The 16,497-nt window shown below is 50.7% G+C and overlaps 1 protein-coding gene across 7 annotated transcripts in view; it reads right to left on the bottom strand.

The window, feature by feature from the left end:
• Nucleotides 1–2,192: 2,192 nt before the first annotated feature.
• SPSB4 (splA/ryanodine receptor domain and SOCS box containing 4) overlaps nt 2,193–16,497 on the bottom strand; it is a 77,574-nt gene continuing 63,269 nt past the window's right edge. For 6 of the 7 annotated variants that reach the window (XR_014824038.1, XR_014824037.1, XR_014824039.1 and 3 more), the window contains one exon: nt 2,193–3,674. Coding sequence is in view for 3 of the 7 variants with exons in the window: in XM_084989875.1 (XP_084846001.1) it covers nt 3,547–3,674 (128 nt within the window). In the remaining 4 variants the exon portion in view is untranslated. The remainder of the gene's footprint in view (nt 3,675–16,497) is intronic. The other variant, XR_014824036.1, reaches the window with a different exon arrangement.

The raw sequence follows: 16,497 nt of genomic DNA, 5'->3' as shown, positions 1-16,497 counted from the left end.
GCCTGGGGCTGGGTTATGACCTGGGGCTGGGTTATGACGGTTAAGAGGTGCCCAGGAATCGTGTGTGTGTGTGTGTGTGTGTGTGTGTGTGTGTGTGTGTGTGTGTGTGTGTGAACCCCAGATGCATGTCATATACACACAAACAGACAAAGTGAGAGTGAGAGTCCAGGGCAGACTGCAGTGCAGGGGCTGGTGACCTCAGCTCAGATCACAAGACACTTTGGGCATCATGGGTCTGCCACAGGGCCACCCTGCCACTGAGGCCCCATCACCCACTCCCCTTTCACTTCCCTTGTTTGGCTCCCTCTTGTTTTCTCAGAACCCGTCATCTGTCCAGAGATCTTCCTCCATTGCTCTCAGTAATGGGGTCCCTCTGCTCCCCCCTCTCTAGCCCCCACCCAGATCACCTCTTCCCTCCAACATCATCGCATAGTGGTTTTACTTCTGTGTCATCTGTCTCCCCGGTAGAATGTGAGCTCCAGCGGGGCAGGGGCACGTCCCCAACACTGCTGGGCACACACAAGTACCTGACTACACCTGCAGAACAGCCGAGGGAGTCAGAGGCATGAAGCCCTGGAAGACCCAGCAGGAATTCCTCCCTGTCCCCAGGACTGCAGGTTCCATGGGCACCCCAGCTATAAAGGGGGCCTTCCCCATCCAGTACTTTGCTGAGTTCATGTGTCTGGTCCCAGGGCTACGTGGGAAGGAATAGGTTCGGGCCCCACCATCCAAAGGCTCAGAGCCTGCTGAGCAGATAGGCCACAGGCAGAGAGGGGTTCCAGTCCAAGTGCTTGGGTGAGGGTTGAGGGGCCAGGAGAGGCATCTTCAGCCCAGGAGGCAATGAGCTGACTCTCAGAGAGGGTGGAGTTTGAGGGAGGAAGAGGAAGGGCTTCCTGGATGAGGGTGGATTGAAGCCTATCCTGGAGCATGTGCAGTAAGGACCGGGAGGGCACTGCTGCGGGAAGGAAACTGCACAAGCAAGGTGGATGGGGCCAAGCTGGAAAGCTGATGCTGAAACTGGGACCTGCTGAGTTCAGAGATGAAAGGTCCACATTCACTGGTCACCTGGGCCAGCTGCTACCTTGTGTATAGGAGGAGACAACTTAGCAAAAATCACAGCATATATAAAGCTGGGACTCATATCCAAACCTCCTGACCCTGAAGCCTGAGGTCCTGCCTTCCACAACCCAACCACAGAGCCTGCCTGAAGCTGAGCTCAGCTCAGAGGTCTGAGTGCTAGAGGACACGGCTGTGTGTGCAGGTGCAGCACATCTGGTTCTTTTGGTCCCTTAAACAGCAGGTGTGGACAGAGCCTCTCCCTCCAGGAAGCCCTCCCTTCAGGCCCTACCCTCCCCCACACCTGTGCTGTAAACATCCCTACTGGGGATGCAATGGACCTGCTTGAGCTCTGGGTCCTTAGCGGCTGGCACAGTGTGTGTTGGTGGCCTGACTGCTAACTGGATACCGCACTAGTCCTGACCTAGATCCTGGCCTGAACTGGCTTCTGACCTGCTTCCAGCTCTGAGCCTGGCTGAGCCGCACACTCACCCTTCAGCAATTTGTACTGCTCCTTGGTGATGACATGTGCTTCCAAAGCCGCATCTAGCCCCGCTACCATGTCCACTATTTAAGGCCATACCTGCAGCAAATGGAAGTTCCCAGGCTAGGAACTAGTTGCCAGCCTACACCACAGCTACAGCCATGTGGAATCTGAGCCACGTCTGTGACCTACACCACAGCTCACAGCAACACTGGATCCTTAATCCACTGAAAGAGGGCAGGGATCGAACCTGCATCCTCATAGATACTAGTGGGGTTCCTTACCACTGAACCACAACAAGAACTCCCCAGCTCCATCTTCGGGTCACTTGAAACTGTTGTCCCTTAGGATTTACCCTGCTGGACCCTCTGCCCTGTGCAGAGCCACCCCGTGGACATCACAGTCCTGGCAGCAGGAATTTGGCTTGTTTTTCCACCATGGCGGCTAGCTTTGCATGATCCCAGGCCACAGGCTCATTCTGCTAAGGCAGGCCTTTGTAAAATACTAGTCTGTGCTCGTGTGAGGACAACGAGGCAGAAGAGACAGGAAGTGCCTGGGGAGAGACGCACAGTCCTGCCCCCTCTGGGTGTGGCAGCCAGGCTGACAGGAGATGCCCTCCCAGCCCCTCCCCAAAGAGCAGTGAACAAACAGCTGAAGGATGAACAACAAACTTTACTAGAAACGCTCCTCATTTGTCAGTCAAATTCACATTAAAGTGGCGGGAGACAGTGCTGTCTGGGGCTCTGGTATCCCACTGCTGTGACAGTTTCCAGTTAAAAATCAGTCTGGGCAGAGAGCATTGGAGACATAGGAGATGCCCAGCGGTAGCGACGGCAGCAGCAGCAGCAGCAGCATCGTCGTTCCTGGAGGAGGACAGGCTGAGGCAGAGGGAGTAAATGCCCCACACCCACCCGACCAGTTACGAGGCCACCCCCACGGCCCCAAGCTAAGAAATGGCACATCACACACACACACACACACACACACACACACGCACACGCACATGCACGCGCGCCCGTGGGCAAGTGAAACAGAAACAAACCCGAACAAGTCTCCTAAAGTGAAAAAATAATTCGCTCAAATAAAGCTTTGTGGCAGCCAGGCTGCATCCTGAAGTGATGGTTGCCTGGAAACCCTCAATACCCCAGGAAGGCTCCCCAGGCAGAGGACATCACCCCCATGGGTGTCACCAGGCCCCCAACTGCCCCATTAGCACCTTTGGACTACGTACTGCCCTCACCACACTCCTCTTTAAAAATTCGATGCTACTTAAAACAATAATAATAATAAAGGATACACTCTGTCCCTGGGTGAAATCGTCAGACTCTTCCCTGAATAGAGGTGGGTGCCGGGGGCATCCAGAGACCCGGGGTGTGGGTGGGGAAGGAGGGCGCGTGAGGGGGAAGTAAACAAGGGTTCAGAGGTAAGCCGGGGGCGGGGTCCTCAATACCGCTTTGCCTTGCCAGTTCCGCAGCTGGGCATTCCTGGGTATCAGTCCTCCAAAGGGGCACAGAATCCTGCTGCCCTGGCCCAGGGGGAGGCGGGGGGCCAGAGGGGCGCCAGCTTCAAGCTGCTTTCACCATTCATTATTCAGAGGCAATCTCCTGCCGCAGCTGGCCCATTTTCCCCTGGCCCTGACTGCACCGGGGCTCACAATACAGTCTCCTGCCCCAATGTTTTATTCATTCTCTTGAATAGGGAAACAGGCTCTCAGATCAATACTGGTGGCCGCTGTGTCCTGCCTGGCAGCGGGCAGGATCTCCGCCCGACGCAGGCTCCAGGGTCCTCGCGGCTTCCCAGGAGGTGTCTGACTTGAGAGGGCTGCTCCCAAGGCAGCAAATCGGTTGGCAACAGACCTTCCATTTTCAAAGTTGGGAAGACGTCCTTGCCTTTCAAAGCACTGAATCTGAATGTCCTGGGGAACCAGGGCGAGGAGGGAGCCCTGTGTGACCAGGAAATGATGACCCAGGGCTGGGGGTGCCCCCTGCTGCCCCTCAGCCCCCAGATCACTGGTACTGCAGATAGTTTTTGAGAGATTGAGGCAGAGGCAGAGAGCCGATGTCCTGAAGGCGCTGGCGGCCCAGGGCCAGGCGGATGGATCTCCGGCACAGGTCCATCAATGGCAGAGGCTCAGCTGCAAGGAGAGGGAAGTGGGTTAGAGTCTCTTCCCTTTATTCCTTAAATCTCTCACCCCACACACCCACTGCACACCACCAGCCCACCAGCCTTCTGAGCTGCCCCGGCTCCTCTGAGAAGCCTTCTCTGGTTATGTTAGCTGAAGGCTCAGAGCAGTGTTTTTCAAATTGTAGTTTGCAACCCATTAGACAAAAGAATCATGGAATCAATTCACTGGGAGGTGACCAGCAATTAAAAAAAGAAAAGAAAGGAGTTCCCATTGTGGCTCAGTGGAAAGGAATCTGACTAGTATCCATGAGGATGCAGATTCGGTCCCTGGCCTTGCTCAGTGGGTTAAGGATCCGGTGTTGCCGTGGGCTGTGGTGTAGGTCACAGAGGCAGCTTGGATCCTGTGTTGCTGTGGCTGTGGTGTAGGCTGGAAGCTACAGCTCCCATTAGACCCATAGCCTGGGAACCTCCATATGCCCATATGCCATGGGTGTGGCCCTAAAAACACAAAAGACAAGGACAAAAAAAAAAAAAAAAAAAAAAAAAGGAAGAGAGGGAGGGAGGGAAAAAGGAAAAGAAAGGAAAGGAGAGGAAAACAGAGCAATGCCCACAGCAAGGTGTGAATATCATTCCACGAAAGCTGTCTCTGATGTAGGTATTCAGTGTGTCTCAGCGTAAAAACTACTTCTCACTGCAAGTCTTGATAAAAATGAGAGCTGCCAACTTAGGAATCTGCAGGTGGCTGTCTCTTAGAAACAGATGAGGTTCAAGGGGGCTGTATGAAATGGCTTTGAACCCTCAAATTTCTCTTTTGCTAGTCAGTGGAGGAATGCATTTTAATGTCCAATTCTGGAAAAATTCATGACTTAAAAATCATAAGCCATGGAACAGCTGGACATAGGGCTGAGGTTTCACTAGGTTTATTGTAGACATACTTATGAAGCTCTTATTCTCTTCCTGGCTCTCTGATTGAACCCCAAGAATATGGAGACAACGAAGCTAGGCCAAAGGCAGTCTTTAAGTAGAGGAAGGCTTGAGGTCTGGGAGTTTAAACATGTGAATAATTTTAATAGAGTGTAACATATGAAATGATTATTAAATGCATGGGAAACAGAAACCAAGTAGTTCCTGTATGGAAGAGTTGTTTGAAAGCTTCAAAGGGATGATACCTGATGGGGTTTTGAAGGGTGAATAGTTTTATGAGATGTGAGGCTGGAGAGGGTGTTCTAGGCAGAGAGAACAGGTATAAGCACAGAGGCATAGAACAGGACAGGCCGGGATCTGGAGGGAGAGGAATAGTGCTGGTCAGCTGGATCAGAAGTGAGGGTGATGCGGGTCACATGTTGTCTTGTATAACTTGTACAACCCTAGTTTCCCCAGGTCCACAGGAACATAGTAGAGGCCTGGGGCTGCATCTTAACATGTTTTTTGGTCAACAGAAAAAGTGGTATTTTGAAAGCAGTCTATAAAGTATGCTAAGATACAACAAAACTGTAAGTGGTAAACACTAACACAAGAGTTGTGACAGGAATAATATCACAAAGGAATGGAAGGGACGGGAAGGTGGTCAAATAGCGCATTTTACAGAGGTTATCATTACTGGAGCTGCAGAGTTAATAAGGACAGCCAGCAAAGCCTGACTTGGAAGCCACATACAAGAACATGCTCAGCCCTCCCTCATGTGGGGCGAGGCTGCATAGTGGCATATCTGTGGAGCGCTAGTGGCTTTAAACACTTTCACCTCTGTAATCTCTTTGTTCCTCATAAAATCCCTTGCATTTGGCTAGGGAGGCGTGGGCAGTTCCTCTTTCCCAAGCCTAGAAAGCAGATCACTCACCCGAGTCTGTGGCCACATGTTCTCCATGCCTACACCAACACCCACAACCGCCCCCCTCTCTCTCCCAACTCTCCCTAGCAACACCCCTGCACCAGCTCTCCTCTCCCTGTTCTGAACCACCTGGTTCTGACCCAAGTTTTGCAGAGCCCCCCAAATTATGCCTCTGTGAACCCCGTTCCCTCCCTCCCAACCCAAATCTTCCCATATTGGTCATCTTACTACTGGAGGCCACACCTGTGCACTGCAAGTTCCCATAATCTCCTCTTAGCTTCCGTAACACCAATGCTTGCTGCCTGTGCCAGTGGATGGTGGGGAGCAAAAACCCTAAAAGTCCTTATTTAAGGAGCAACTGCTACCTACCTCCCAGGCAACATGAAAAATGAAACATAATTGTAGCTACTATTTATTTAAAGTGTACTATATGGTCAGGTGCTGTATTCTTTATTTGTATCAACTCACTTGAATGTATGTAACAAACTCACATTACAATAACTTCTTGGGTAGCAACTACTATTATTATCCCCATTTTAAGGAGGAGGAAACAGAAACGCAGGAAGGCTAAGTCACTTGCCCAAGGACACACAGCTGGTAAATGGCAAAGCTGGGAGTTGGACCCAGGCAGCTGGAAACTGGAAACAATCTTATAGCTTAACCACATTTATTGAGCATCTGTTCTGTCCCTTTGCTATGTTAGGTTTATCTCATTTACAGATGACATTTATTTTAGAGAAAAGGAAACTGAGGCTCAGAAGTGAAGAGGCTTGTCTGGAATCACACAGCCCAAAAGCCTATCTGTGGGATTTCACGTGACCTCCCTTAAATACCTTGCAATAATGGAAGATTGCTTTAAAGTGTGACAGGAAGGCGAGGGTCACCTGTCTCCCTGGCTCACACAGTCCACAGGCTCTTATTCTAGCTTCCATCGCTTTTCAGCTCACCAGTGCCCATCTCTCCTGCCACCTAAATGGGCTGCCCTGCCACCAAGATGCCTTTTTTTGCTTACACACCCACCCATTTCAGTGTGGACCCTGCCAGCCATATTCCCACTGTCACAGTCTTTGGGGCCATCAGATCCCCGCCCTCCTCTGGCACATCCCCCCCTGGGGATCAGCAGGAATTTGGAGTCCCTGATTTCAAGCTCCAGTGCTGCTGACTATAAGTGTGTGCCTTTGTGAAGGATACTCTAAGTGCTTGTTTCTTTTTCTGAAGATGGAACAACAATCCCCAGGTTTCTGGAGAAATTAAAGGAAATGACAGGTGCACAGCGCCTCACTCTAGGCATCAAGGATAGCAGGCACTCCGGAAGCGATGGTCCCCACTCAGTCCACATATTGGCAGAACATGCATGGGTGCTTGAGCCCTGGAAACTGAACCCAAAAGTAGCAAGAATTTTTGATTTTGTTCATTTCACAATGAATGGTTACAAGGAGACTATGGACTTATTAAAAGACGTGAGCCTGACTCATTTATGGACTCATCTATCTTTCGGCCCTCACAGGGGGACAAGCCCAAAAAACTGGCTGTTGAGTGAATGAATTGACTTGCTTCTTTGGGGGCGTGTCTCCTATAGCTGTTTTAAGCTATTGAAATAAATTGTTCTTACCTGGCAACATTTCTGTCTTAGCTCCCCACTCTCCTGTAACCCCCCTGAGAACAGCCCAGGTTGTAATTTACAAGAGGCTCCTGGTGAGGGTCAAATGAGTTAGAAAGTATAAAGCACTGGGCACAGCGAACCAGCACATGCTAGGCTTTTGACATATGGTACTTCTATCTATCTCCTCTCCCTACAGGCATTTGTCTGGTCACCCTTTGTGAGGATCAGCTAGGGCAGGATTGTTAATGAGGTGAGGTCTGCTGGGAGACCAGCAGTTTCTTTTCTGAGTGAAGAGAGATGGGCTTTCATTTCGCCTCAGGAAAATGTTGAGCTGTTAATGTTTGATAACCATTGCCAGAGACTGAGAGCTTTTGTAATCACTTTCAAGCTCCAGGCACACAGTAGGTACTCAGATACCCCAAATGCCAAGTCTGGTCAGCAAACTCAATTCCCTGTGTGTTCAATGCCCAGGTAGGAGCTGAAGAGAAGGAAGGAGCTCTGTTTCTCTTCATTCCTCTACATTCAAATCAATCCTGAGCCCAAACTCCAAAGGATGCGAGAAGATGGGGCTGGAGTTCAGAGCATGGCTTTAGCTCTAAATGTGAAATATAAACCATCTCTCCTAATTTATGAGGGAACTTCAACTGATGACTTTACAAGCAACCCCAAAGTGCACAGAGAAAGTTCTTGCCATGGCTGTGGAACTTCCAGAGTTCTGAGGGGGCCAGAGTGTCCTGGGCCAACACTCAGCTCCTCTTTCTTATTCTCTTTTAGCTTTGAAACCCTTCTCAGAACTGACAAATGTCAGGGTTTAGAGATGATCACCCAAGTGGGAAGAGAAACACAGTATCTTTCAATATGGGAGCCATTCTGAGAATACTTTCCAACAAAGATGAACTTAGAAAGGAATCCCTGTTCTCAAAAGTGAATATCCAAATAACCAATAAATGTATGAAAAAGTCCTCAACTTGAAGAATCATCAGAAAAGTGCAAACTTACACCGTAATGTGACTCTGCTATATGCCAACGAAGAGTGGCTAAAATGAAAATAAGACAGTAGCAAGTGCTGATGAGGCTGCGGAGCAACTGGAACCCACATGTAGTTTCCAGTGGGTGTGAAAAATGGCATAACCACTTTGGAAAACTGGAAGCATCCACTAAGGCTGAACTTATGGCCCCGCCTCCCCCTGGTGTACACATGGTCACCAAAATGCATGTACATGGATGCTTAGAGATGCACAAAACCGGAAACAAGAATTCTGTCCACCAACAGTGGAATGCACGCATAAACTGTGTCTCTTCATATAGTAGAATACTAATCAGCCATGAGAATGAAAGAACCACAATTACACGCCAAACACATGGATGAATCACCCAAACATAATTTTAAGTGAAAGAAAACATTCTGTGTAACTTCATCTGCACAGAATTCAAAAACAGGATGATGAAGTTAGGGTGGTGGTGACACTGGGCAGGACAGTGATTGGGGGGTGGGTATTGTTCTGCTCCTTGATTTGAGTTCTGCTTGTAAAAATCGTTAAGTTAATCACGTGCGACTTGAACACTTTCAGCATATATGTTATACTTCAAAAACAAGTTTACATTAAAAAAAAAAGTCACTGACTGAGTTAGGAATGCCTTGGCTCCCTTGTGGATGGGTGTGGATATGAGACAAGCCAGGCATCTTCCCACTTGCCCCAACAGGCAGAATGGGGGCAGAGGACTGGCTTGGAATCTCAGCTCTTGCTGCCACCATCAGTGGGCCAGACAGCTGGCTCATCTTCCCAGAGCCACATTTTCTCATTTGTAAAATGGGGGTAGCAGCTCCTCCATGCGGGCCTTGTGACAATGATATGATACAACATGCCCCTGGCCTCAAGGGTGTTCTCTCTATGGTATGTCTTATTTCAGGCCATCAGCCCAAGAGGTATCTTTAAAAATAGTAATAATTTACTTATTGTGGTCCTAAAACTGCCCTGGTACATCATCCTAATTGACAACGATGCTCTACTCTTGATGACTTATTGGAGCTGGAGCTGGATGTCTGGTCCTGTGCTAAAAATATCATATGGCAGTCATTTCCAAAGTGAGCTGAATTTCCCATAATTCTCCACCACTCACCTCCTGCATGGCCCAGAGTAAGCCACGAGACTTCCCAGGGGCTCTGTTTTGCTGTCAATAAAATGGGATAGTTAGCTGCTCTGGTTTGGATGGTCTATGCCTGCAATGGAACCAGTGGAGATCTAGGTACTTGGTGCCTGAAAGCTGCTTCTCTGGGCCCCTTGAAGTCTCCTCTGCTGACAGTGGAGAGATGTTAAGACACAAGTATCACCCTAACCCCATTCCTGCCTTCATATTTTGGGGGAAAAAAAGATCATCACTTTAAGGTCAAGAGGTGAAATTTTTTGCAACAGTTTCAGACAATGGTCAGCAAGTGGGGGAAGCTTTGAGTGACAGCCCTGAAATCTGAACTTAAGCAGACACTTTGCTTTAGAGAAAAGAAAGAAGAAGACACACATGTGGGCAGGCGCGCACACACACTGGACATGCCAGATACCGTACCAGTCACTTTCTGCAGACTACGCTTTTGGTGTCCAAAGACTCAGAGAATTGCCTGCATGCCTCTGGGCCTCCCCTCATGCTATTCCTTCAGTGAGAGCACCCTTTCCTGTACTGCCTGCCAGAAACCTGCTTCCTCTTTCAGGATCCAAATCAAGTGTCACCTCCTCCCCAGTGCTGGGGCTCCTCCACCCTCTGGGTCTGCACCTGTCAGGTGTCAGTCCACTTAGCGAACTACACAAATGGACAAATGTGACATTAGCTGCTCACTTCTAAAATATGGCATCCTGGTACCAAGTGGCCCTATCATGGCCCACAGAGACCTCAGCTCATATATAGAAGGCCCTTGGAATCTGGAGTTTTCTCTCAGCAAGCTGTTTCCTCAGGAAGAAGTGTTGTGACTACAGCCAGGACACAAACAGCACCTTCAGGCAAACTCCATGCCAACAAGTGTCATGGGCATAGGTGGTCCCTACAGCCCAGGCGGGGCCCTGGTTTCCTCTGGGATAGAAGGTGATCCAGTCATTTCACGTGTGGAGGAAGGCTCCACAGCAATGCGGCCCTACATTATGCAAGGTGTGTGGCTGTGCTCCAGGGGGCAGCCTGGGCCCACATGCATGTGCCTCTCCCACCCAGCAGCTCCCTGAAAAGACAGACATGCACGTGGGTGTGTGTTTGTGTATGGAGGAATTGACAACAATGCTGGTGTGTCAGCCACCTGGACCTTATGGTATATTCCAGGAAGACAGAAAGCAGGTGGGACAAGCTGGTGGAGAAATCAAGCAGAGAACTGGCAGCCCCATAGGCTAGGGGTGAACATGGCTCTCAGCAAAAGAGCCCCCCAAGAAGTCCCATGCTCTGGCAACACAGGGCAGGTGGGAGTGGAGTAAGCATCCAGGTGATCCCCTAACCATCTATGAGCCCAACAACTGGGCTCTCTGGCCCAGCTGAGGCCCCAGCCTGCTCTCTGAATGAATGGGCAGCCTTGGGGAGGCTCTCTGGTCTATGGTGGTGTCCAACAGAGAAGCTGAAGGGAGCAAAAGCTCTTCTCCACAGCAGAGGTGGCCATGGTGGGTGGTAGGGACAGGAAGAGACTTCCACTTGGGTGAAGTGTCAGAGGGGCTGACTCGCCCACCAGCTCCCTGACCCAGTACTTGACAGAAAGTGTGGCCAGCGAAATATTCTCACCTAAAGACTCCGTGACGTTCCCAGGCAAAGGGGAGTGATGCTGCTGGAGATGTGTTCAGTGGCTCTAAAGGAAGCGCCTTATCCACCTAGCCTGAAAGTTACTTAAGGAGGTACTCCAGCAAAATGAAAAGGGAATCCAAGAAGAGGATGGCACAAGCTTCCAGGAAAAGGGGAGAGTAAACGGAACACAGAGGCAGAGGAAGGTAGAATGAGTGATAGGAAGACCCATTAGATTGTGACGCTTGGAAGAGCCTCCAGTCTCTGGCTGTCATGACTCTAAAGTGCCTTTGCCTGCAAAGCTCTGTGTTGCAATGCTTATCCCTGACCTTGCCCTCAGCTTCCCCACCCTCAGATCTCCCATCGTGCCTTATGGAACTGCTGCTCCCTACGGAAAACTCCACCCCAATTCCTCTTCCGAGAGCTCCCTCCACCTCCCACCCTAACTGAACCCAGCATCCTATCCCAGGACACCACTGCCCTTCCACCCTCCCTGGGGGCTGTTTGCATCTCAGGGCCAGGAGGTGGGCAGGACCCCTTGCTCTTTCTGCCATTTACAAAGCTCTGCAGCCTCCATCTGCTGTGGGAAGCCCAAGCTCTTCCATGGTTCCTATCACTTGGCCTGGCCCTCTCCTGTTCCTCGCTGCTGTCATCTACTGACCTCTGCCCCCTTGTTTGTCAGGGCTCTGGCTGGCCTCCCTGGTCCCCTCTCCATCCACACCTACCACCCCCTGATGACAGAATCTTCCACGGGCACACCCTTCTCATCACTCAGATGCCTGGTTCTAGACTGTCTCTCATCCTCAGGTCCGTGCCATGGAGGACCACAGCTACCCACTCCCCAGGCCACATCATGGACCTCAGCATAACCCCTAAATGCCCCTTCTAGAACCCCAGTGACCAATGGATCGGCCACCCCTCGTGACCATTCCTTCCTCTCACAGAAACCTCGGCCACAGAGCCCTCTCTTTGCTCAGCCCATCAGCATTCCTTTTCTTCGCCTCCCTCCTCACCCAGCAGAACAATTCACTCTCCCCAGGGTCAAAGGGGACAGGGGCAGGCAGGAAGGGGTGGCTGGGAGTGGCTGTGGCTGGGGTTGTGGTTGGGGTTGCAGTTGGGGGCTGGACAGTGAACTGGGAACAAAAAGCCTCTTGGGTTCAGGTCATCTGTGTTCAGTTCCACTTCAGAGCCTCTCCTCCCGACCCCGCCTTCACAGCTCAGTGGGAAGCATCTGAGCAGCTGGCAGCCCTGGGCTCTGGCCGGCCTCGGACACCATCTGGCAAAGCAGCCTCACCATCCTCCTCCAAGCCTCAGCTTCTACCGGTGCAGCAAGTAGCTTGGCAAGAAGGCTGGGGGTCCTTTCCACTAGCTGGTGCGTGGTGAAACAGAAGTCACATTTAATCTTGGCAGTGGAAGGACACTGACTTCCACTTCCCAATCAAATTGGGCTTCATTGCACAAGAAAAAGTGAGTGGCAACGCCAGGATGCATGGTAGATGAGCCTTGGAACTCCAGAGCTGTGGCTCCCAAGCTGCTGGCATGGCCAGGTGGGCTTCCTGGAGGAGGTGGTGTTGAGTCAGGTCCAGGGACCTGGCTGGTTATAACCCACTGGGATTTCAAAGGCAAGGCTGGCTGCTCAGAGGCCACAGTCAGCTTTGCTGAGTGAGGTTCATCTTAGCCACAGGTTCCCATCAGCCCTGTCAAAAAACTGAGAGATCTGGTGACCTGGATCCCCTCTCTAAGGGCCTTCCATTCATGGGCACTCTCTGCCCCGCTGGCCAAGACCGTGATAGGGCTGTCTGCTCACCTTGCAGCCATGCCTGGTCCTGCCAAAGCTAGGGGCCTGTTAGCTGTTGCCCTCTCTCAGTTGTGAGGGGCTAATGAATGGCTCCAGGAAGGCACTGGTGACACAGGCCCTCCTTGGGGTGGGCTGAGGGGGGTTGGCCTTGGCCTCCTTTGGGCTTTCTCCACCTCCAAGCAGATGTAGCCTGGAGAAACTTCTGTGTGCCTGGGTGGGGAAGGAGTGGGGAGAGAGAAGATGGTCTCATCACTGGCCCGGCCTCTGTGAGCCTGGCTGAGGTATGGGGAGCTGCTCTGGAGAGAGCTCCTAGCTCAGCCTCCACCCTCTTATGTGACCAAGGCCAGTCTGTTTCAGCAGCAAACTTGAACCACACAAGATGTCTTCATTGGCTCATTCTGCAGATGGGGAGATCAAGGCATGACAAACATCACTGATTTAGTTACAGGCTTCTCAAGAAGGGTTTGCGGGGATACAGTGTTCTAATAGCATTTTGTGGACTCTAAGAATAAAGTCTTGTCCAACTGATGCTCATCACACATGTGCATTTTCATCACACTTACTTACAAATGTGCTTTGCAATGTAGGGACCTGAGGACACAGAGGTTCACAGGATTACAGACAGGACTGGGAGACTGAAATAAATGGTCCAGTTCAGAGGGGTCTGTGCTTAAGAAAAGGAATTGTAGGGGGAGCTGTGGGAGCCAGGAGGAGGGGTACCAAATCCAGCTGGGAGGTGGCCTGGACGACTTCTTGGAGGAGGCTAAGAGAATTTTTACAGTATGAGTAAGAGTTAGTTCTACTGAGGGTGAGGAGGCTGCCTGTTGGCTCTGAAGGCATACCTCCAAGACTTGTTCAAAGAAATCTCTTTTGTGTAATACTGGTAAAAGTTCACAGTGTCCCATAAGATACTTTGAGGGCACAATAATCAATTATTGGAGAAAATCTAGTCTGTTAAAAAAAAAAAAAAGTTAGTGCCCTAAGTACCTCACTGGGAAGGGAGGCTATACCCTAGGTATCTTAGGCAAGTGCCCATGGGGTGACTGGGAAAGTCTGGGGGATGAATCCACACCATGTGACATCCTGTACCTCACGTGACGTTGTGGTGACGCTATCTCTGCCCCCATAGACTAGGCACCCACAGGTAGGGACTGGCTCTTGCCCTCACTGCCCAGTCCCACAGCTCTGCTCTGGGCATCATGGGTGCTGGGTCAGTGGGAACAGGCAGGCTGGTGTCTGGGAGAGGGGAAGCAGTGGCAAGGAGCCGTCATCTCTACAAAGCGAACTATGGCCCAGCTCTTCTGGTGCAGGGGATGAATTTTAAAAGGAGCCCTTGGAGTTCTTGTTGTGGCTAAGTGGTAATGAACTCGACTAGTATCCATGAGGATGAGGGTTTGATCCCTGGCCTTGTTCAGTGGGTTAAGGATCCAGCATTGCCATGAGTTGGGGTAGGTCACAGATGTGGCTTGGATCTCACGTGGCTGTTGCTGTGGTCAGCAGCTGCTTTGATTCAACCCCTAGCCTGGGAACTTCCATATGCTGCAGGTGTGGCTCTAAAAAAACAAAAACAAACAAACAAAAAAGGAGCCCTTGCATACTGCCCTAAATTGGCCAAAGAAAGCCTCCAGCAAGGCTCCTGCAGGCAGACAGAATTAGCAGCACTCTGAGCCAGTTCCTCCGGCTGCTGGAGGGACGCTCCTGACTCAGCTGAAGAACTTCCCAGAAAATCTGACTGTTTTCAATTTGAAGCCCGCCCCAGGGAGCTGCATGATGGCTGGACACCCTGGTCCTGGACGAGGAGAGGCCCTGGTCACATGGAGAGGGCCTCGGGGCAGGGGTGCGGGTGGGGGGGTCTCTGGCTGGCAGATGCCAGTACCACGGATCATCCCAACGTTCCTATGGGTTTCCTCTGCTGCTGCAGCCATGGTAACAACCTGGCTGCCCCTACAGATACTGAAAAGGCACATCCAACATGGGGAGACCAAAGTGGGGAATAGGGTCCTTCAGAGATCCCATCCAGGGCAAGGTGGGGCCCTCAAGGATGGGACCCCCATTCCTCAGGATGTGTCCCCTTCTAAAGAAGAAGGAGTATGGAGGAGTGTGGACAGTAGGACTTACTGACCAGAGGCCAGGACTTACTTAAAACCACAGTAACAATACTGGGAAAGGAAGAGGCGAACTAGAAAGTCTGAGAACTAAAACTAAACAAGGCATTATTTAGACACATACTATATGTGAAAAATCTACAAGGGACAGTAAATACTAAGTTCAGAAGAGTGGTTTGTCTTGAGGCAGAGGAGTGGGGTTGGCAAGGATGGATCAGGGAGGCACAGAGGTGCCCGGTTGTCAGTGTTCTACTCATTAGCTTGGATGATGGATTTACAATGGCATTAAATTAGAAGCAGGGAGTTCCCGTCGTGGCGCAGTGGTTAACGAATCCGACTAGGAACCATGAGGTTGCGGGTTCGGTCCCTGCCCTTGCTCAGTGGGTTAACGATCCAGCGTTGCCGTGAGCTGTGGTGTAGGTTGCAGACGCGGCTCGGATCCTGCGTTGCTGTGGCTCTGGCGTAGGCTGGTGGCTACAGCTCCGATTGGACCCCTAGCCTGGGAACCTCCATATGCCGCAGGAGCGGCCCAAGAAATAGCAAAAAGACAAAATAAAAAAAAAAAGCAAATAAATACAGGAATCAACAAAGCAGAATGAAAGAGAGCTGTGCATGGGACCAATTATGACAGCATATTACCACTAAAGGTTAGGTTTAATCCATTTCTGTGTATCAGAAGTTCAGTTAAAAACAAAAAAAAAAAAAAAAGAGAAGGAAAACAAAAACGAGAGAAGTTATGAGTTGGCTTCAATCTGGCTCAAACAAGAGCTTGGCTAGAAGATGGATTATAGTTCAATTCTAGTTAATGGCTAATAATGCTCTTGCCTGCTGAGGACTTAGCACAGCTGGGGTAAGGCAGCACTGGAAAGGGGTAAGAAGACGCAGGCAGCTGCAGAATGGGACAACACCTACAGGGGGAGGATGAGAAGGGGGGGGCAGGGTAAGGCCTGGCCCATGAGGACATCATCAAATGACAGCTATACTGTCTTCAGAGAAGTTAGTCCATTAGGACAAAGTGAAAAAAAAAAAAAAAAAAAGAGGCAGGCAAGCGTTGAGCTGAGGACAGAACACCCTGCGGGGGCGGGGGGAGGATGCACCTCCACATTGACAACCACAGATAATTCTGACCAGAGGTCTGAGCAGGCTAGCACAGCCAGTGCGACAGGGAACAGGATCCCGACCCAGACTCATGGGGCCCCAATGCCAACCCCATGCATAGGCCTCCTCTACTTTGGGGGATGTTCCTTCCAAACTTTTCATCAGAAGCAGAAGCAGGAAGACACCCATGAGTGTGGATAGATTTTCAAGGTCCACCTTCGTGCTCTTCCTGGGCTCTCTGGCTGGATTTTTTTGGCAAAAGAGCTAGTAATAATGTGAAGAGTCACAGCAAGGACTTGCTAGCACTGCCTACATTGCGAGACATTCTAGGCACTTTATGTCCTGCTCTACTTACTCCTCACTATGACCCAGTGAGGTAGCTGCTATTATGAAAGCCCACTTACAGACTGAGGAAACCAAGGCACAGAGACATGAAGTAACTCGCCTAAAGCCACAAGTATGTGGTGAAAATGGGACTGGAATTTGGACAGTGTGGTTGGCAGTGCATTCTGTTGCCAAGCTCTGCTGGGGGCGGAGGAATGAGAGTCACTGCAAAGGAAATCCAGCCCTATGGATTCTGTAGCTCAGTGTCATGTCCACGTGCCCTGGACCCCACCCAGCTCCATATGGTGGTGCTAGATTGCTGTCTGTGCTTCA

This window comes from Sus scrofa, chromosome 13 (assembly GCF_054392235.1).
Source record: "Sus scrofa isolate SSC_HxYL_T2T_F1_AM1 chromosome 13, Sscrofa_HxYL_maternal_Yorkshire_Landrace_v2.0, whole genome shotgun sequence".
In the NCBI taxonomy this organism is placed as follows: domain Eukaryota; kingdom Metazoa; phylum Chordata; class Mammalia; order Artiodactyla; family Suidae; genus Sus; species Sus scrofa.
This window is presented reverse-complemented; position numbering and strand designations above follow the sequence as displayed.